Here is a 22,625-nt window from a genome sequence, read left to right on the forward strand (position 1 = left end):
ATACTTTGGATCTGTCTTCACTAAGGAAGACACAAATAACCTTCCGGAAATACTAGGGGTTCGAGGGTCTAGCGAAAAGGAGGAACTGAAGGAAATCCTTATTAGTCAGGAAATTGTGTTAGGGAAATTGATGGGATTGAAGGCTGATAAATCTCCAAGGTCTGATAGTCTGCATCTCAGAGTACTTAAGGAAGTGGCCCTAGATATAGTGGATGTATTGGTGATCATTTTCCAACATTCTATTGATTCTGGATCAGTTCCTATGGACTGGAGGGGAGCTAATGTAACACCCCTTTTTAAAAAAGGAGGGAGAGAAAACAGGGAATTATAGACCGGTTCGCCTGACATCGGTAGTGGGGAAAATGTTGGAATCAATTATTAAAGATGAAATAGCATTGCATTTGGAAAGCAGTGACAGGATCGGTCCAAGTCAGCATGGTCCAAGTCCAAGCGAAATCATACTTGACAAATCTTCTAGAATTTTTTGAGGATGTAACTAATAGAGTGGACAAGGGAGAACCAATGGATGTTGTGTATTTGGACTTTCAAAAGGCTTTTGACAAGGTCCCACACAAGAGATTAGTGTGCAAAATTAAAGCACATGTATTGGAAGTAATGTATTGACGTGGATAGAGAACTTGTTGGCAGACAGGAAGCAGAGAGTTGGAATAAACGGGTCCTTTTCAGAATGGCAGGCAGTAACCAGTGGATTGCCGCAGGGTTCAGTGCTGAGATGCCAGCTATTTACAATATACATCGATGATTTAGATGAAGGAATTGAGTGTAATATCTCCAAGTTTGCAGATGACACTAAGCTGGGTGGTGTGTGAGCTGTGAGGAGGATGCTAAGAGGCTGCAGGGTGACTTGGACAGGTTAGGTGAGTGGGCAAATGATGGCAGATGCAGTATAATGTGGATAAATGTGAGGTTATCCACTTTGGTGGCAAAAACAGGAAGATAGAATATTATCTGAATGATGACAGATTAGGGAAAGGGGAGGTGCAACGGGACCTGGGTGTCATGGTACATCAGTCATTGAAGTTTGGCATGCAGGTACAGCAGGCGGTGAAGAAGGCAAATGGCATGTTGGCCTTCATAGCTAGAGGATTTGAGTATAGGAGCAGGGAGGTCTTACTACAGTTGTACAGAGCCTTGGTGAGGCCCCGCCTGGAATATTGTGTTCAGTTTTGTTCTCCTAATCTGAGGAAGGACTTTCTTGCTATTGAGGGAGTACAGTAAAGGTTCACAGATTGATTCCCTGGATGGCAGGACTGACATATGTGCAGAGACTGGATCAACTGGGCTTGTATCCACTAGAGTTTAGAAGAATGAGAGGGGATCTCATAGAAACATATAAAATTCTGACGGGATTGGACAGGTTAGAGGCAGGAAGAATGTTCCCGTTGCTGTGGAGTTCCAGAACCAGGGGTCGCAGTCTAAGGGGTAAGCCATTTAGGGCCGAGATGAGGAGAAACTTCTTCACTCAGAGAGTGGTTAACCTGTGGAATTCTCTACCGCAGAAAGTTATATTCAAAACGGAGTTAGATATGGTCTTTACGGCCAAAGGAATCAAGGGGTATGGAGAGAAAGCAGGAAAGGGATATGGAGGTTGGATGATCAGCCATGATCTTATTGAATGGCGGTGCAAGCTCGAGGGGCCGAATAGCCGACTCCTGCACCTAATTTCTATGTTTCTCTCAGCATCTACTCTGTCAAGCCCTCTACGAATTTAATATGTTGCAATGAGATCACCTCTCATTCTTCTAGACTCCAGAGAATGTACGCCCATTTTATTCAAACTCTCCTCATAGGACAGCCCTCTCATCAATCTAGTAAACCTTTGTTGCACCCCGTCTAAGGCAAGTATATCGTTCCTTAGCTAAGGAGACCAAAACTGTTTATAGTACTCCAGGTGTAGTCTCGTCAAAGTTCTATACAATTGCAGAAAGACTTCCTTACTCCTTGCACCTGCTTGATAACTTTCTGTGATCCATGTACAAGGACCCCCAGATCCCTCTGAATGCAAACATTTACCAGTCTCTCGTCTTTTAAAAAATATTCTGCTTTTCCATTCTTCCTTCCAAAGTGCATAATTTCACACTTCCCCAAATTATAGTCCATCTGCCACCTCCTTCTTGCCCAATCACTTAATTGGTTTATATCCCTTTGCAGCCTCTTAGCATCCTTCTCACAGCTTACTTTCCCGCCTAGCTTTGTATCATCAGCAACCTTAGGTATATTACAGCAAGCCAATGACTGACATTTACATAAGGGTCTATTAGCACAAATGAGAACACCTCATCTAAACCATTGATATAGATTGTAAATAACTGAGGCCCAAACACTGATCCTAGCACTAGTTACACCCCGCCATCGCAAAAATGACCCGTTATTCCTACTCTGTTTTCTGTTTGTTAACCAATCCTCAATCCATGCTTATATATTACCCCCAATCCTATGAGCATTAATCTGTGTAACAACCTCCTATGTGGCACCTTCTTCAAATACCCTCTGAAAATCCAAATATACTACATCCCTTGGTTTTCCCTTGTCTACCCTGTCAGTTACACCCTCAAAAAACTCTAATAGATTTGTCAAACAGGAAAGGGCCGAAATTCACCCCTGCTGGAAATGGGTTGCATTTACTGTTTTTCTTGTGTTTTGGTTGCTGCAATGGATGCGGCAGCCCATTTTGCGAAATTTAGCTCTTTGTCTTTTTTTTCGAGCGGGGCAGAAGTTGGTCTTAATGGGGGCAGAAGCAGAGTGTCCGTCATAAGAGGACCGGAAGTAGTGGCGAGAGCGGAGTGTTCGTCAGAAGAGGGGCAGAAGTGGGGGCGGACATAGTGTCAATCATCAGCACCGGGCTGGTGACATTATCGCGCTGGTGCGTCAACAGATCTCTCCCCTTCAGTTGAAGGGGATAGCCGCTGCTAGATCTCAGCTTTTTAAGTTAGGTCCACTGGGCCAACAAGGAGGGTTTTCGGCCGGGCCAGTGGCCCGGCACCAAAAAGGGGGTGTCCGGGCCAGCCGAGCCCGGGGGCGTAATTGTCGGACTGCCCTGGCAGTCGGCTGAAAAAAAATAAGATAGAGGCCACGGCAGGCCGCATCGCCATTTTACACACACTACAAACACAGTGCACTGACAGAAAAAACTGTCGGGGGCACCGAGCGGCGGCTGGAAGATTTTCGAAGGTGAGTTTTGCTTGCGGGGCGGGACCTCGGCAGTGCACGCTTTGATGACGCACTTAGGAAGGTTCAGCAGTAGCAGGGCGGAAGTGGGGACCGCCAGAAAAACCACCGGGGAGAATTTTGTGAGTGCCGGCTATTCCGACTACAAATCAGCGGCCATTCGACACCGCCGTGTGGCCGCTGCTTTCAGGTGGTCACAGGCCTTTCGGGAGGCTGAATTTCGACCCCGATTTCTTTTTCATAAGACAGTGTTGATTTTGCCTAATCATATTGTGATTTTCCAAGTGCCCTGTTACTATGTCCTCAGTAAGAGATTCTAGCATTTTCCTTACTACTGATGTCAGGCTAACTGGCCTATATTTCCCTGTTTTCTCTCTCCCTCCTTTCTTGAACAGTGGGTTTAGATTTACTACCTCCCAATCCACGGGGACCGTTCTAGAATCCAGAGAATTCTGGAGGATCAAAACCAGTGCATCCACTATCTCTGCAGCCATTTCTTTTAAAAACCTAGGATGTAGGGCATCAGGTCGAGAGGATTTGTCGGCTTTTACAATTCCTCTAATACTTTCTCTTTACTAATATTAATTACCTTAAGTTCCTTATTCTCATTTGTTCCCCCCAATTTCCAGTATGTTCTTTGTGTCCTCTAATGTGAAGAAAGATACAAAATATATGTTTACCGTCTCTGCCATTTTATTATTCCCAATTATATTTTCTCCTGCCTCGGCCTCTAAGAGACGCACATTTACTTTCTATCTGTTGATCTACAAATGCATTTTGAAACTGTGGACATACTTGTATTGACATCAGGGCAGACTTCACAAGGGTTACCCCAGGCACTTCCCAGAGAGCAACAGCAAGAGGCACGAGTGACACCAACACCAATGTCGACACTACAGGACAAACCTCCATCACCTCGTTGGCCATATTCCAAGAAGCAGTTCCCAACACGAGTATCTACAGCAAGCAAATACAAGAGAAAACTTTATATCATGTAAAATAGCCTACATATTTCAGATTTTTGATCAAATACACACTACACAGTAAATTTTACCAGGCAAAGCTCTTGGCGTGGAGTTTCACTTGACAACAGTATGGAATAGAGAACCAGTCATAGAGGTTAGCACACCTGATTCATTGTGTTCACGGTCTTCCATTTTTAATCACTGTAAAAATGGGAGCACTGTGAAACCTCTGCATCAATTCTCTGATCTAGATTCCCATGGAGCGAAATCTAATGCTCAGAGCCTTGCCATGCTAAATTTACTCTATATCCCAAAGTAAGGAATGTTACTTTGGAAAATGTAACGTTCATTAGTTAAAACATTGTTAACAGTATGAGATAAAGCTCAGTGATGTGACTCAGGCTTGGACCATCGAGTGGAGAGCACAATCCACTAACACTGATACAATTAAATTGCCTGCTTGGAATACTGCAATTTCTTAACATGAGCTTTTCAATTTAAATGTAATAGCTCTCTTGTTCTGACTGGAAAAATAGTGAAGACATGTTTCAGAAAAAAGATAACTGCATTGTGCTACAGCAATTGTTATTACTATAGTTGTTCGCACAGCATTAATTGCAATTGTTTACACATGAGCAGGATTATGTCACTGCTGTTGGTAACACTACTTCTCGTTAGAAAATGCAGACAGGTGTGTGTAGAATTTTACGCTAAAGGGGTATATATATATTTGTAAGGACTGTTCTGTAATTCCAAATGTTACAAACAATTTACCTGTGCCATTATTAATAACTCTGTCACCTTTTGTTGCACTATTTACTGCTGGTTGATTTACTCCTATGCCTCATTTGGTAAAAGTAATATGTCCTGGGCCACGCAAACTAGAAGAATGTGGTTTTCATTCACTAGTCTGTGCTGAGTTATCTAATCTCAGCTATGGTAGCAGTATGAGCAATTACAATTGACCCCAGTGCTCCAGGGCTAGGGAAGAGAAAAACTGACCAGAGTTCCCATTTCTGATCACTACTCTGTGATAGCTGTTGCACGTCAGTGAGGACAGGATCAGACTCGGCCATAATGCTCCTACAGTCAAATATGTTGCCTACGATTATTGTTGAGGGTCACATATTAAGAAAAGCCACTTGGGCAAGGCACTGCAGGGTGATTAATGCAAATGGAACTGTAATGCAACAAAAGGTAGTATCTTCCAGAGAAGAGGGAAAACAACTGATGGAAGAAAAAACAGGAAAATTGGATGAGCAGCCATTTTGTGTAGAACTCACTAACACAGATATCATGACTGGGAAATTCCTCGGAGCTGTTCCCACTCTGCCAACGTTACTTCGTTGAAAGTGCGGCGGAAATCTTGATTTTGATTAAATGGGCTTTCCGCTATGCTTCCAACAAAGTAAAGCTAGCGGAGCAAGGAATTTCCCAGCCCATGAAGTTCTGTTCCATTGACATCAGAGGATTATGAGTGAAACTCATCATTCATAATGCCACCGAATGTGAGCTTCGGCCAAAAAATCTGCTTCCAGGCTACCGTTAAGCAACAGTTCTGCAGATATAATGGGATAGCTATGGGTGACTGAGACACTCCCATAACTTGCCATGTTATATTTAGGATTTAGAACAAATTGAACAGATTTATCTTTTAACAATTCTTTTTAAGGGAACTTTTAGAATTTCTTGCTCTTTATTTGGGGACAGTTGAATATTGCAGTGCAGTCCTGAATGATTCTCACAGAAGGATATTTGTGCCATTATTACTAGAATTCTTTCAGGAAATTATTGACAGTAGATTACAGAGAATTTCCAGACACAGAAATCTAAATGCATTATATGTTGACAATAGTCTGTCCTCAAGCTTCCTTACATGGCTGCACTAAATAATGACTCACCCACACAGCCAATTCCTGTTGGATTAAGCTCAAAATCAGCAGGACAGTTGCACAGGTAATCACCCGGTGTATTGACGCATAAACCATTGATGCAGTTGACTGGATCGGCACACTCATTGACATCTGCAAGTTAAAAAACAGAATGTTTCACCTCAGCTGCTTGTACACATTATAAGACAAGACGTTTCCTGTTTCAGTAATGTAATGACGGTAGATAAGTGGGCAATAGTACAGTCAAATCCCCTTAAGTCAATCTTCATCAAAGGCTTAAAAATAAATACAGCAATTTACCATGTATAACTATATTGCAAGCAACTGTCAAGAAGTTTAAACAGTGACTGATTCACATTTGAACTTGATTAGCTCCATTACAGCATGACTTCATTACTGCTGAGAGAAAGTTCTCAGGTATACAGAGCTTGCAAAAAGTGTGTGGGGGGGGGGGGGGGGTGGCAGGGGGTGGATTACTCTTTCAGAAAAAAACAGGAGAGGGCCTGTTTACTTCGTGATTTACAATTTTCTACTGAATTTAAATTCTCAGAAATTACATATTCTACACTTTCATTAGCAGGTTGTTAACTATAACAACAATAATTTGCTCCTTTTTTAGCTCAAAGAATTTTGTACCCCTTTAAATTCAGACATTAAAACTGATTTGTCGAGCTGTAGGATTTGGACTGCAGGTCAGTGAAGCTGCAGCAATGGACATTCTCCTGCCATACAACCAGCACTGATCAAAAAATTCCTGTGACAGCATGTTAAATAAACCTTCAGTCTTCCATAGTGACTCAACTGGTTAAAGGCAGTTAAAAAGAAACCAAATTTACTAGAAAGTATTAGGTGTGATTTGGTCCATGCTGTTAGCTGGACACAACTAGGGTAGCAGTAGAGATGCTCCAATAAGCTCAGTGTCTCTGGGTTACAAAGGGGAAAAGTAGCCAGGATTCCTAGGGGGCGCAATGGCATTTTCGCCTGGGGGAAGGGGGCGCTACTGCTTCCTGGGTAATTGCCCTGGAGGTTTGCGGGGGGGGGGGGGGGGCGCTGCCCCGGGCTGGCGCGCAACTGCCGATGACATCATTGTCGTGCACGCCGACCCCTCACCGCTCTTCGCTGATCCCTGCGCTGATCCCGTGGGTCACTAGACTGGCGCGAACGGGTCGCGAAGCTGGCAGACATGCACTGTCGGGGCTCTCTTAAAGTTCCATTAGCGCCCAGGCGGCCATCTTTATTTGTCGGCTGACTCTTGCGTCGGTCTGACAATGGCGGCCCTTGCTTTGACCGGGCCGCCATCGTGCAGCCTGGCACTCCGTTTTTGGGTGCTGGACTTCTGGCCCAGTCAATCACGACCCTAGTGGCCCAGTGGCGGCCATCAAAGGACCTGCAGAGTGCACAGTGACCTTCCCCTTTAAGGAAGGGGAGGGCTGTTGCAGCACGTTCTGGATTCCCCCACCACAGGAAATAATTTCTCTCTGTATCTAACCTAATGAATCCTTTTACCATTTTAAACACCTTGATTAAATCATATCTTCTATACTCGTGGGAAATACAAGCCAAGTTTTAGGCAACCATTTCATAATTAAATTCATAATTTAACCATTTAACCACTGATTGTCTGAAAAGGACTGATGTCTGCAGAACTGACAGATGCCATTGAGATAAACCTCAAGGAGGGTATGCCAAGCTCTTCAGGACATTTCCAAAGAAAATTGTATTTGTTGCATTTGCTAGTTTTGTACCAGTATTTCCGAAATCTCTGTAATGTGCACTGTTCTACATATTTACTTGTAAGTTGTACAAATGGTTTTTAATAAATCTATGTAAGGTAACCTTTGTACACTAGTGACAATAGCCACTGTAAAGTTTTAGAATCACACAATAATTAAAAATAATCTTTTAGAGGCCATAGTTAATGACTGTTCACCCATATCTGAAGCTGACAAAACCTATTCATGTTAAAGTACACACTGTTAATTGTAAGATGTTAGAATGTCATTATTACATATTAAAAGGGGATTCTCAGCTGTTAAATTATCATGTGTATTAAACTAACAAATGGGGAGAGGACTCTATTGATATGATCCAAACTGAGGTGACATTGCTCCATCTGTTGCTATATATTTATAATTTTTATGAAAAAATAAGATAAAAATGTTATTGTAAAACTTTGTATCTTGAAAGATCATTCAAAAAACTTTGCAGGGACACAATGAAATCTAGATGAGCATATTTTTGACAAAAAGATGGAACATTAGCTTAAGGAACCCTGCTAATGTTGTATTTTTCACATTTTTTTATCTTAGAAATAATGCCGTGTGATATTACTACATTAGTATTTAACATGTGCATATAAAAAGACTTTATTGACTATTTTAATGGAGGCATCAACCCACTGAAAATAGTGGACAAATTAATTTCATTGAAACACATTAAACATTTGACCTGTAATATTGCACAGTGTAATCTCTAGGCCTTTATGTTTGTTTTTGTGTTTTGAGAAATCAGGAATTTCTTAACAATTAAATGAAGCATGCCTTCTTCAGTAAATTAACTCTGTAACTGTTATATTCATACCTGTACAGTTGCCTCCACTTCTGTCAAGTTCATAGCCATCATCACAGACGCACCTGAACATACCCGGCAAATTCTGGCAGGTGCCAAACACACAAATGTTCTGAAACGAACACTCATCAATATCTAAAAGAGAAACAGACAGTGCTTATTCAAAGATGAACTACAAAATCTTTGAATGTTTTTGTGGGAAAAAAGGAATTCCACAATATCATTAAAACCTCTGGTCCTAATGTACTCCATTTTGTTCCTAACAACTTTGAGTTTTGAAAATGCTAATTTTCATGTCAAATCTATATGGTAATACAAAGATATATACCCAGATTTTAATATGGAGAGCCAGTCGTGCGGGTTAGCGTTGAGGCAGGCAGCAAACCGTCCTGACCTCGGCAGTGTGAGCCCCGGGAGACTTCATCTGCATAGTCTCCTGCTCAGTCAGTCTCCCATCTGAAATGGCAGCAGACGGGAATGGAATGTCCCTGGTGTCATAAGGCTGCCACCAGTCACCAAAGAATCAAACCCCAGCATTCAGTCAAGTGGCTGGGTGAGGGGGCCTAAACTTTACTTGTGGGGTTCTGAGGACTACTCCTACTCCCACAAGAAAAGTCATAAAAAGTAAAACCACTTGCCTTTATGGTCCTCTTCTGGCCCCAACTCCTCTTTCCACTAAGTTGACCGGGTGGGAAAGCCACAACGGCTTCCATGTGCAGGCCTCGAGTTAAAATAGCAGTTGGGCCCAATTACATAATCGGACCCTGATCTGTATATTTAAAGAAGGACCCCCTAGTTTCCAGCGGGTGCTCCTCTCACCTGCTCAGAAGAACAGGTTAAAATCAGAATCTGTGGGAAGACAGTAGACCATGGCTAGACCGTGGTTCGAGGTGTCATGGGTTCAGATTTTCACTTCTCACCCAACCCAAACCCACCCATTTTGGTAGGTTAAAATTACCCACTTTGTGTCAATATTTTCTTCTTAATTTATGTTGCAATCCATCTTAAAACGTATAAACAAAGTGTTTCAATGTTATTGTGCTACAGAAACTCAAAACACCCAAAGTAATCATTTTTGCATACACGAAAGAGACTTGTTCCCATATTTACGAAACAAAAAACAATTGCATATTCCTTTCACTAAAGATAATGGGGGGTGTTGGATTTTGAAGCTTCCTACGCTGTGGAAATAGGGCTCCAAAAAAGATGAATATTGACTTACCATACTGTTCCCACCATTGCTCTGGCTACCACAATCTTTCCCAGGCTGACTGCCAGGCGGCCAGAGTGCATGCCTGAGTCAGGTATATCCAAATTGGAGTCCTGTGATGGACATAGGAACCTGTTTGCCATTATAGGTCAGTGCTGGGCAGTGCATATGCAACACACGCGCCGCCCAGTATCAGCTGCCAGTCCATTCGAAGAAGAGTCCAAAGATGACTTTTGCGCTAATTTTGAGAGTCTGGAAGGAGCAGGAGGGCTTGTGCCACTCCAAGTCTCCCCTCATGGGATGACTGCCCTGCAGCCCCCCTGCCTCCTCCACCTACCGCCCTCACAATGGGCTTATCTTCTTCCTGGCTGTACTGCACAATATTTTGGTGTGCTGGAGCCAGCATGCTGCCTCAGGGCACACATGTTCCACCCGGTGCCCATCCGCCATATGCTAATAAGGCATAGTCCTCAAAATCCACCAGGTCTCAAACTGGGACTATCGGTTGGCCGGTTCCTCCAGCTGCTTGCCTACAGTATGCACTGTGGAAAATCTACCCCAATGACTTACTTTGATCTGGTAAGAACTCATCTGGTCACTTACATTAACAACATTACAAATACACTCTGTTCCTTATTTCTGGAGAAATTATTCTAAAAGAAATGCTTTCTATTTCACTCGAAATACTGAAACAAGAACATCTTTGCTTGTGCTACATGTAGTGACCAGAGGAATTCTATCAGTAAGTGGTGACTGAAAATAGAATGGAAAACTATAGGGGTTAAATTTCCATGGGGCCCTCCTGATTGAATACCTAACTTCAGTGGAAGATTGGCATAGGCTTGGAGAATCCCTGTGGAAATGAATGGTGCGTGATGATACTACATCTGTTGCTACAATTTTAAAATTTTAACAAAAAATAAGGCGAAAATTTTACTGTATTGTGTTGAGAGCTAGCTGGCTATTCAATAAAGTTAAGAATGATGAGATACTGATTCAACAGACATTTTCATGTCATTTTCTCAAGCTTTTAACATGGACCAGAAGCAGGGACTAGCATAGTGCTTCTTTAAGCTCAATCACGCAGTTATTATTACAGTGTTTTAATGGGCCATAAATCGTGCTCCCACGGGTGCGTACAAAGTGCGCCCGCATCCGTGGGGTCCCTGCAAGTTCCGGGTTTAGGTATAGGAAGCGCATGCGTCTAAACCCGGCACTTCGATGTCAAAAAATCGCTTGACAGATCACATGCATACGAAATAAAAGGGCCTCCGTGGGCGGAGAGTTGAATGTCCTTCATTATGCCGGTAAAAGTTTATTTTTAGCCCTGGTAAAACATTTTTTTTTAATTCAAAAAAATACATTTTTGTATAAAATATTTAATTAAATTACATTTTAATGAATTTTAAATATGTAATGTGTTTTTAACATTTATTTTCAGCGTTTGTGTGTTTTTGGGGGTATTCCCATTCATAGTGGATGTGTTGTATTTGGACTTCCAGAAGGCATTTGACAAACATTGAAAATAGGTGCAGGAGTAGGCCATTCGGCCCTTCGAGCCTGCACCACCATTCAATAAGATCATGACTGATCATTCACCTCAATACCCCTTTCCTGCTATCTCTCCATAACCCTTGATCCCTTTAGCCATAAGGGCCATATCTAACTCCCTCTTGAATATATCCAATAAACTGGCCTCAACAACTCTCTGCAGTAGGGAATTCCACAGGTTAACAACTCTCTGAGTGAAGAAGTTTCTCCTCATCTCAGTTCTAAATGGCTTACCCCTTATCCTTAGACTGTGTCCTCTGGTTCTGGACATCCCCAACATCAGGAACAATATTTCTGCATCTAACCTGTCCAGTCCTGTCAGAATGTTATATGTTTCCATGAGATCTCCTCTCATCCTTCTAAACTCCAGTGAATACAGGCCCAGTCGATCCAGTTTCTCCTCATATGTCAGTCCTGCCATCCCGGGAATCAGTCTGGTGAACCTTCGCTGCACTCCCTCAATAGCAAGAACATCCTTCCTCAGATTAGGAGACCAAAACTGAACACAATATTCCAGGTGAGGCCTCACCAAGGCCCTGTACAACTGCAGTAAGACCTCCCTGCTCCTATACTCAAATCCCTAGCTATGAAGGAAAACATACCATTTGCCTTCTACACCGTCTGCTGTACCTGCATGCCAACTTTCAATAACTGATGTACCATGACACCCAGGTTTCGTAGCACCTCCCCTTTTCCTAATCTGCCGCCATTCAGATAATATTCTGCCTTCATGTTTTTGCCACCAAAGTGGATAACCTCACATTTATCCACATTATACTGCATCTGCCATGTGTTTGCCCACTCAACTAACCTGTCGAAGTCATCCTGCAGCCTCTTAGCATCCTCCTCACAGCTCACACCGCCACCCAGCTTAGTGTCATCTGCAAACTTGGAGATATTATACTCAATTCCTTCATCTAAATCATTGATGTATATTGTAAATAGCTGGGGTCCCAGCACTGAGCTCTGCGGCACCCCACTAATCACTGCCTGCCATTCTGAAAAGGACCCGTTTATCCCGACTCTCTGCTTTCTGTCTGCCAACCAGTTCTCTATCCACGTCAGTACATTACCCCCAATACCATGTGCTTTAATTTTGCACACCAATCTCTTGTGTGGGACCTTGTCAAAAGCCTTTTGAAAGTCCAAATGCACCACATCCACTGGTTCTCCCTTGTCCACTCTACTAGTTACATCCTCAAAAAATTCCAGAAGATTTGTCAAGCATGATTTCCCTTTCATAAATCCATGCTGACTTGGACCGATCCTGTCACTACTTTCCAAATGCGCTGCTATTTCTTCTTTAATAATTGATTCCAACAGTTTCCCCACTACTGATGTCAGGCTAACCGCTCTATAATTACCTGTTTTCTCTCTCCCTCCTTTTTTAAAAAGTGGTGTTACATTAGCTACCCTCCAGTCCATAGGAACTGATCCAGAGTCGATAGATGGTTGGAAAATGATCACCAATGCATCCACTATTTCTAGGGCTACTTCCTTACGTACTCTGGGATGCAGACTATCAGGCCCCTGGGATTTATCGGCATTCAATCCCATCAATTTCCCTAACACAATTTCTCGCCTAATACGGATTTCCTTCAGTTCCTCCTTCTCACTAGACCCTCGGTCCCCTAGTATTTCCGGAAGGTTATTTGTGTCTTCCTTCGTGAAGACAGAACCAAAATATTTGTTCAACTGGTCTGCCATTTCTTTGTTCCACATTATAAATACACCTGAATCTGACTGCAAGGGACCTACATTTGTCTTCACTAATCTTTTTCTCTTCACATATCTATAGAAGCTTTTGCAGTCAGTTTTTATGTTCCCGGCAAGATTCCTCTCATACTCTATTTCCCCCCTCTTAATTAAACCCTTTGTCCTCCTCTGCTGAATTCTAAATTTCTCCCAGTCCTCAGGTTTGCTGCTTTTTCTGGCCAATTTATATGCCTCTTCCTTGGATTTAACACTATCCTTAATTTCCCTTGTTAGCCATGGTTGAGCCACCTTCTCCATTTTATTTTTTACTCCAGATAGGGATGTGCAATTATTGAAGTTCATCCATGTGATATTTAAATGTTTGCCATTGCCTATCCACCATCAACCCTTAAAGTATCATTTGCTGCAAGGTGCCACAAAAAAGGTTACTGCACAAGATAAAATTTCACGGGGTTGGGGGTCATATATTAGCATGGATAGAGGATTGGCTAACGAACAGGAAACAGAGAGTACGGATAAATGGTTCATTCTCGGGTTGGCAATCAGTAACCAGTGGGATGCCACAGGGATTAGTGCTGGGACCCCAACAATTTACAATCTATATTCACGACTTGGAGGAAGGGACTGAGTGTAACGTAGCCAAGTTTGCCGATGATACAAAGATGGGAGGAAAAGCAATGTATGAGGACACATAAGATCTGCAAATGGTCATAGACAGGCTAAGTGAGTGGGCAAAAATTTGGCAGATGGAGCACAATGTTGGAAAGTGTGAGGTCATGCACTTTGTCAGAAAAAAATCGAAGAACAAGTTATTATTTCAATGGAGAAAGATTGCAAAGTGCTGCAGTACAGCGGGACCTGGGGGTACTTGTGCATGAAACACACAAGGTTGGTATGCAGGTACAGCAAGTGATCAGGAAGGCCAATGGAATATTGGCCTTTATTGCAAAGGGGATGGGGTATAAAAGCAGGGAAGTCTTGCTACAGTTCTACATGGTATTGGTGAGGCCACACCTTGAATACTGCGTGCAGTTTTGGTTTCCATATTTATGAAAGGATATACTTGCTTTGGAGGCAGTTCAAAGAAGGTTCACTAGGTTGATTCCAGAGATGGAAAGGTTGAGTAGGTTGGTCTCTACTCATTGGAATTCAGAAGAATGAGAGGTGATATTATCAAAACAGGTAAGATTATGAGGGGGCTTGACAAGATGGATGCAGAGAGGATGTTTACACTGATAGGGGAGACTAGAACTAGAGAGCATAATCTTAGAATAAGGGGCTGCCCATTTAAAACTGAGATTAGGAGAAATTTCTTCGAGGGTTGTGGATCTATGGAATTTGCTGTCTCAGAGAGCTGTGGAAGTTGGGACATTGAATACATTTAAGACAGAAATAGACAGTTTCTTAAACAGTAAGGGAATAAGGGGTTATGGGGAGCGGGTGGGGAAGTGGAGCTGAGTCCATGATCGGATCAGCTATGATCGTATTAAATGGTGGAGTAGGCTCGAGGCTCGAGGGGTCGTATGGCCTACTCCTGCTCCTATTTCTTATGTTCTTATGTATACTTATAGCAGCTCCGTACATGCGGAATTATAAGTATGAATGGGAATACCCCATCTCTGATAGGTTGGGTCAGCCCACGTGATCCCAGAGATCCGTACGAAACCCTTACAATCCTGGGACAGGTGGGCCCCTACGCTGGCCTTCGCGTAGAGCCCCAGGACTGCAAGTCTCCAAACCTCTGGGACCAGCAGGTACTTTCGTAGAAATTATTGTGGTCAGAGGCATCCGCCCGCGGGAAGCCTCCGACTGCATTTTCTGGGCCAATATAAGGGGGCCAACATGTGAATTCTGTATTAAAGAGATGTAGGATGATTCCTGCTCTTCGCCATGTGGTGAGTTCCCAATCTTGAATGTATTACCAGTGGGAGTCACTGACTGCAGCTCAGCCACTTCTCCACATGGTGGAAATGGAACCCCAGGTTAACTTGAACGCCACTGAGCAGTTAGAAACATAGAAAATATGTGCAGGAGTAGGCCATTTGGCCCTTCGAGTCTGCACCACCATTCAATATGATCATGGCTGATCATGAAACTTCAGTACCCCATTCCTGCTTTCTCTCCATACCCCTTGATCCCTTTAGCCGTAAGGGCCACATCGAACTCCCTTTTGAATATATCTAATGAACTGGCCTCAACAACTTTCTGTGGTAGAGAATTCCACAGGTTCACAATTCTCTGAGTGAAGAAGTTTCTCCTCATCTCTTCAGCTAGAGTAACAGCACGTAGAATATGGGACACAGACCGATCAGAAAGGTCCCAGCTTTGATCCCTGCAACAAACTAGTTATTCCCAATTAGAACAGTAAGTGGGGCACTTCAATTTGTCTCAATGTCCCGACAGCTTGGAGGAGGAAAAAAATAAACTCTTCCACCCCTTTTGGGGAGATCCAACAAGTCATCGTTACTGGAATTGCTGGAGACCACTGAAGAGCGGGCAAGGTTTCATTTTTTCACATCTCTTAATATGGAGCCAGGAGGAACAGAACATGGCACTTCAACAGTACAGCATTTATTGAGTGTTGCACTGAAGTGTCAATCTAAATGATGTACTCAAGTCCTAAAACCCATCTTGAATCCATGACTTATTGACTCAGAGGCAAGAGTAGCATTAAACGAGGGAAAAGAAAACTTGGGTTTATTCTGAAAATAATGCAATTGAACACATGCAAAATGTTCAGACTTCAAAATGCTGAAGCATCTGGCCTGGCTTGGGCTGAGTTTGGCTGGATGGAGGGTAGCCAAAACGAACCTGACTCAGAATGTCCTCTGGCTTGGTTATCACTAACTGGGGACCACTTTCATTTACTGGCAGAGCGGTTTTGATGGGTTCGGGCAAAATAAAATCGAGGAAATCTAAAGTTTCTATTTGTATTCTACATATTATTGTACACAAAATGTTATGACCTAGTTATTTATCCCTGGGGCAGTTTTAAGAATGAAGTCATCGCCAATCCAAATGACAAACCTCTTGCTTACTCCTACAGTGAAGGATGAAGAACCCTTTTTAGCACTGCAGTGGATATATATTGGTATGTGTGCCAACAGGTCAAATGACACATTGGCCGGAATTTTAATATTTTGACCCGCTGGGAGCGGGTCTGGCGGAGCACAGGAAACCCACATGTTGGAGAGTTTTAACTCGACAACCTGCATGTGACGTCACGGACAGGCTCGCCACCCGAAAGTCAGCCCAATTGACAAGCTGGCTTCCAGTCAGGCAGGGAATGACGGAGAAGAGGCCACAACCCCAAGGCAAAGAACAAAAAGGGCCATTGTACAGCAAAATTCTAAAAGGACAAAGGGTGTTAAAAAAACAAGCCTGAAGGCTTTGTGTCTTAATGCAAGGAGTATCCGCAATAAGGTGGATGAATTAACTGTGCAAATCAATGTTAACAAATATGATGTGATTGGGATTATGGCTCCAGGATGATCAGGGCTGGGAACTGAACATCCAGGGGTATTCAACATTCAGGAAGGATAGAATAAAAGGAAAAGGAGGTGGGGTAGCATTGCTGGTTAAGGAGGAAATTAAGGCAATAGTTCGGAAGGACAATAGCTTAGATGATGTGGAATCTATATGGGTGGAGCTGCAGAACACCAAAGGGCAAAAAACGTTAGTGGGAGTTGTGTACAGACCTCCAAACAGTAGTAGTGATGTTGGGGAGGGCATCAAACATGAAATTAGGGCTGCATGCAATAAAGGTGCAGCAGTTATAATGGGTGACTTTAATATGCACATAGATTGGGTTAACCAAACTGGAAGCAATACGGTGGAGGAGGATTTCCTGGAGTGCATAAGGGATGGTTTTTTAGACCAATATGTCGAGGAACCAACTAGGGGGGAAGCCATCTTAGACTGGGTGTTGTGTAATGAGAGAGGATTAATTAGCAATCTCGTTGTGCGAGGCCCCTTGGGGAAGAGTGACCATAATATGGTGGAATTCTGCATTAGGATGGAGAATGAAACAGTTAATTCAGAGACCATGGTCCAGAACTTAAAGAAGGCTAACTTTGAAGGTATGAGGCGTGAATTGGCTAGGATAGATTGGTGAATGATACTGAAGGGGTTGACTGTGGATGGGCAATGGCAGACATTTAGAGACCGCATTGATGAACTACAACAATTGTACATTCCTGTCTGGCGTAAAAATAAAAAAGGGAAGGTGGCTCAACCATGGCTATCAAGGGAAATCAGGGATAGTATTAAAGCCAAGGAAGTGGCATACAAATTGGCCAGAAACAGCAGCGAACCCGGGGACTGGAAGAAATTTAGAACTCAGCAGAGGAGGACAAAGGGTTTGATTAGGGCAGGGAAAATAGAGTACGAGAAGAAGTTTGCAGGGAACATTAAGACAGATTGCAAAAGTTTCTATAGATATGTAAAGAGAAAAAGGTTAGTAAAGACAAACGTAGGTCCCCTGCAGTCAGAATCAGGGGAAGTCATAACGGGGAACAAAGAAATGGCGGACCAATTGAACAAGTACTTTGGTTCGGTATTCACTGAGGAGGACACAAACAACCTTCCGGATATAAAAGGGGTCGGAGGGTCTAGTAAGGAGGAGGAACTGAGGGAAATCCTTATTAGTCGGGAAATTGTGTTGGGGAAATTGATGGGATTGAAGGCCGATAAATCCCCAGGGCCTGATGGACTGCATCCCAGAGTACTTAAGGAGGTGGCCTTGGAAATAGTGGATGCATTGACAGTCATTTTCCAACATTCCATTGACTCTGGATCAGTTCCTATGGAGTGGAGGGTAGCCAATGTAACCCCACTTTTTAAAAAAGGAGGGAGAGAGATAACAGGGAATTATAGACCGGTCAGCCTGACATCGGTAGTGGGTAAAATGATGGAATCAATTATTAAGGATGTCATAGCAGTGCATTTGGAAAGAGGTGATATGATAGGTCCAAGTCAGCATGGATTTGTGAAAGGGAAATCATGCTTGACAAATCTTCTGGAATTTTTTGAGGATGTTTCCAGTAGAGTGGACAAGGGAGAACCAGTTGATGTGGTATATTTGGACTTTCAGAAGGCTTTCGACAAGGTCCCACACAAGAGATTAATGTGCAAAGTTAAAGCACATGGGATTAGGGGTAGTGTGCTGACATGGATTGAGAACTGGTTGTCAGACAGGAAGCAAAGAGTAGGAGTAAATGGGGACTTTTCAGAATGGCAGGCAGTGACATAGAAACATAGAAACATAGAAAATAGGTGCAGGAGCAGGCCATTCAGCCCTTCTAGCCTGCACCGCCATTCAACGAGTTCATGGCTGAACATGAAACTTCAGTACCCACTTCCTGCTTTCACGCCATACCCCTTGATCCCCCGAGTACTAAGGACTTCATCTAACTCCCTTTTGAATATATTTAGTGAATTGGCCTCAACTACTTCCTGTGGTAGAGAATTCCACAGGTTCACCACTCTCTGGGTGAAGAAGTTTCTCCTTATCTCGGTCCTAAAAGGCTTACCCCTTATCCTTAGACTGTGACCCCTGGTTCTGGACTTCCCCAACATTGGGAACATTCTTCCTGCATCCAACCTGTCCAAACCCGTCAGAATTTTAAACGTTTCTATGAGGTCCCCTCTCACTCTTCTGAACTCCAGTGAATACAAGCCCAGTTGATTCAGTCTTTCTTGATAGGTCAGTCCCACCATCCCGGGAATCAGTCTGGTGAATCTTCGCTGCACTCCCTCAACAGCAAGTATGTCCTTCCTCAAGTTAGGAGACCAAAACTGTACACAATACTACAGGTGTGGCCTCACCAAGGCCCTGTACAACTGTAGCAACACCTCCCTGCCCCTGTACTCAAATCCCCTCGCTATGAAGGCCAACATGCCATTTGCTTTCTTAACCGCCTGCTGTACCTGCATGCCAACCTTCAATGACTGATGTACCATGACACCCAGGTCTCGTTGCACCTTCCCTTTTCCTAATCTGTCACCATTCAGATAATAGTCTGTCTCTCTGTTTTTACCACCAAAGTGGATAACCTCACATTTATCCACATTATACTTCATCTGCCACGCATTTGCCCACTCACCTAACCTATCCAAGTCACTCTGTAGCCTCATAGCATCCTCCTCGCAGCTCACACTGCCACCCAACTTAGTGTCATCCGCAAATTTGGAGATACTACATTTAATCCCTTCGTCTAAATCATTAATGTATAATGTAAACAGCTGGGGCCCCAGCACAGAACCCTGCGGTACCCCACTAGTCACTGCCTGCCATTCCGAAAAGTACCCATTTACTCCTACTCTTTGCTTCCTGTCTGACAACCAGTTCTCAATCCACGTCAGCACACTACCCCCAATCCCATGTGCTTTAACTTTGCACATTAATCTCCTGTGTGGGACCTTGTCGAAAGCCTTCTGAAAGTCCAAATATACCACATCAACTGGTACTCCTTTGTCCACTTTATTGGAAACATCCTCAAAAAATTCCAGAAGATTTGTCAAGCATGATCTCCCTTTTACAAGTGGGGTACCGCAAGGTTCTGTGCTGGGGCCCCAGCTGTTTACACTGTACATTAATAATTTAGACGAGGGGATTAAATGTAGTATCTCCAAATTTGAGGATGACACTAAGTTGGGTGGCAGTGTGAGCTGCGAGGAGGATGATATGAGGCTGCAGAGCGACTTGGATAGGTTAGGTGAGTGGCCAAATGCATGGCAGATGAAGTATAATGTGGATAAATGTGAGGTTATCCACTTTGGTGGTAAAAACAGAGAGACAGACTATTATCTGAATGGTGACAGATTAGGAAAGGGGAGGTGCAAAGAGACCTGGGTGTCATGGTACATCAGTCATTGAAGGTTGGCATGCAGGTACAGCAGGCGGTTAAGAAAGCAAATGGCATGTTGGCCTTCATAGCGAGGGGATTTGAGTACAGGGGCAGGGAGGTGTTGCTACAGTTGTACAGGGCCTTGGTGAGGCCACACCTGGTGTATTGTGTACAGTTTTGGTCTCCTAACCTGAGGAAGGACATTCTTGCTATTGAGGGAGTGCAGCGAAGGTTCACCAGACTGATTCCCGGGATGGCGGGACTGACCTATCAAGAAAGACTGGATCAACTGGGCTTGTATTCACTGGAGTTCAGAAGAATGAGAGAGGACCTCATAGAAACGTTTAAAATTCTGACGGGGTTAAACAGGTTAGATGGAGGAAGAATGTTCCCAATGTTGGGGAAGTCCAGAACCAGGGGACACAGTCTAAGGATAAGGGGTAAGCCATTTAGGACCGAGATGAGGAGGAATTTCTTCACCCAGAGAGTGGTGAACCTGTGGAATTCTCTACCACAGAAAGTTGTTAAAGCCAATTCACTAAATATATTCAAAAAGAAGTTAGATGAAGTCCTTACTACTAGGGGGATCAAGGGGTATGGTGAGAAAGCAGGAATGGGGTACTGAAGTTACATGTTCAGCCATGAACTCATTGAATGGCGGTGCAGGCTAGAAGGGCCGAATGGCCTACTCCTGCAACTATTTTCTATGTTTCTATGTTTCTAAGTGTGATCCCCAAACTCAGGGGCAGGGGGTGGTCTGGTCCCTGACCCTGGGGTTGGGTTGGGGGGGGTCCAATCACCAATCCTGGGGGAGGGTACTGATGGTGGGGGAGCTTGTGAGCCAGCAGGAAGCACTTCTGCTTCTCCCGGCCCACAAGGATTGCTCCCTGAGGTTGTCCTTGACTTGCTGCAGTTGCTGGGAGTTCTGAGGCCCGGGCACCATGGCTGGCCACAGATAAACCTCAGATGGTTGGCTGCCGGCCCCTGTCCCGTCTCCGTTAAACCTAGACCTGGGCAGGTTGAGTTTGTGATTCACATTTTTAACACTTTAACCTCGTACCCGACCGCAACCCATCTGTTTTCTGGCATTAAAAGTTCCCCCATTGTTTAAAAAAAAACAGAATTCTCCTTTAAATTTGATCCCCATTTCAAACTATGTACATAGTTTTTATTGCATCTCTGAGACATCATCTAAATAGCTGCTTGCAATTTCAATCTCTCAGAACATAAGGCATTTTAATTGTTTTTGATAAGTGTATGATAAATGCATTGTTTTATTTTGCCATTACTTCTCTTTTCAATATGTGCATTATTCATTGGTGAAGAAATTAGCACTTAATCACAAACTAAACCTGTCTTAACATGTTCAAGAGATGCACACGTTCCATCCTGATTTGACTTTGCTGTTAGACATTTACAAAGTAAGTTTTTTTTAATAAAATTATTTTTGATTATCCTGGCAAATGTTAAAGAAGTGCTGAGACATATCTTTCTTTGAGGAAGCCTGTCAGGACAGCTGCCCTTACTTCCGCCCATTGTTTAAAAGTATGGATTTTTCATGATTACACTCTTTGGATTGGACACTCCGAACTCTGCTTTGGGATTTATATATTGTCCATATTTAGAATGGTCAGTCAAAACGGCAAGAAACCAGTGGACTTACCTTGACAGGATCTGCTATCCGAAGCTGGCGTGAATCCCATTTCACAGTCACATCGGTATCCCCCAGGAGTGTTGAGGCACTGTCCATTCTCACATAGGTTAACATTCTCTGCACACTCATCCACGTCTGTAAATAGGGGTGAATAAAATAGTGTTTCTATTAGCTCACAATTCATATTATTTTCAAATATTCTACAGAGAGAACATTTTCCAATGACTTAATCATCTTGCCTAGAGGTGTTTGGTGCAATTAGAATAATTTTTCCTCTTGAGAAATAACTCTGTTTCAGTCTAAGTAGTATAATAAATAACTATGTAGCATTAGCACATGGGACTTTGCTAGTTTTATATTAGACATTATTATTCATACAAGCATCAGATGACCGACCATAGAATTCAATTTTTATTCGACATAAACTTTGGCAAAATGCTCACTATGATAGAATGAACTGTTGTTTTATCAGGAATTTGTGATAAATTGGCACCAATTTTGTAGTATACAACTGCTGAATTGCAATTGGTGTCACTGCCAGCAAGATCCATTGGCCCAAAAATTGGGTAACTTACCAACATCCGCTTACTCCGGTTTCCTGCCGAGAAAAGACGGTTGCCACTCTAGCGCCCTTATCTGACACAGGACTCGGTGACCATCAGTTTGGTGAGAGCCTTAGCGCTGCCAATGTAACGTCACCTCTGTGAACTTCGACCTTAGCACTGAGTTCTGCACTGGGTCCTAAGCGCGCTCTGAAAACAAGCGTTTAGCAGACTGACAGAGACAGTGTCAGCACCTCTTAAAGGGGGACATACATCTTTCAGGTAAGTTTGTATTTAAGCTTTTGGACTGGATTTTTACAATTTTTATTGAAGTAGTGGTTTGGTGCAAGACATCTTAAAAGTTTTGTAAGTGTGTAGGGAGTGCTGCTGGACGCTCGCAAGCACCGGATGGTAAAGGAAGGCCTCTGAGAAGGCAGAAAATGCTGCAAATACTCAGCAGGTCAGGTAACATCCATGGAGAAAGAAGCAG

At 43.3% G+C, this 22,625-nt stretch overlaps 1 protein-coding gene across 1 annotated transcript in view; it reads right to left on the reverse strand.

Moving 5' to 3' along the window:
- fbn2a (fibrillin 2a) overlaps positions 1-22,625 on the reverse strand; it is a 514,209-nt gene that overhangs the window by 126,770 nt on the left and 364,814 nt on the right. The window contains exons 34-37 of the mRNA XM_070881599.1: positions 21,603-21,728; positions 8,627-8,749; positions 6,056-6,178; positions 3,985-4,146 (exon numbers count right to left, since the gene is read on the reverse strand). Of these exons, the coding sequence (XP_070737700.1) occupies positions 3,985-4,146; positions 6,056-6,178; positions 8,627-8,749; positions 21,603-21,728 (534 nt within the window). The remainder of the gene's footprint in view (positions 1-3,984; positions 4,147-6,055; positions 6,179-8,626; positions 8,750-21,602; positions 21,729-22,625) is intronic.

The sequence above is a fragment of the Pristiophorus japonicus genome, chromosome 1, assembly GCF_044704955.1.
Source record: "Pristiophorus japonicus isolate sPriJap1 chromosome 1, sPriJap1.hap1, whole genome shotgun sequence".
Taxonomy (NCBI): Eukaryota; Metazoa; Chordata; class Chondrichthyes; family Pristiophoridae; genus Pristiophorus; species Pristiophorus japonicus.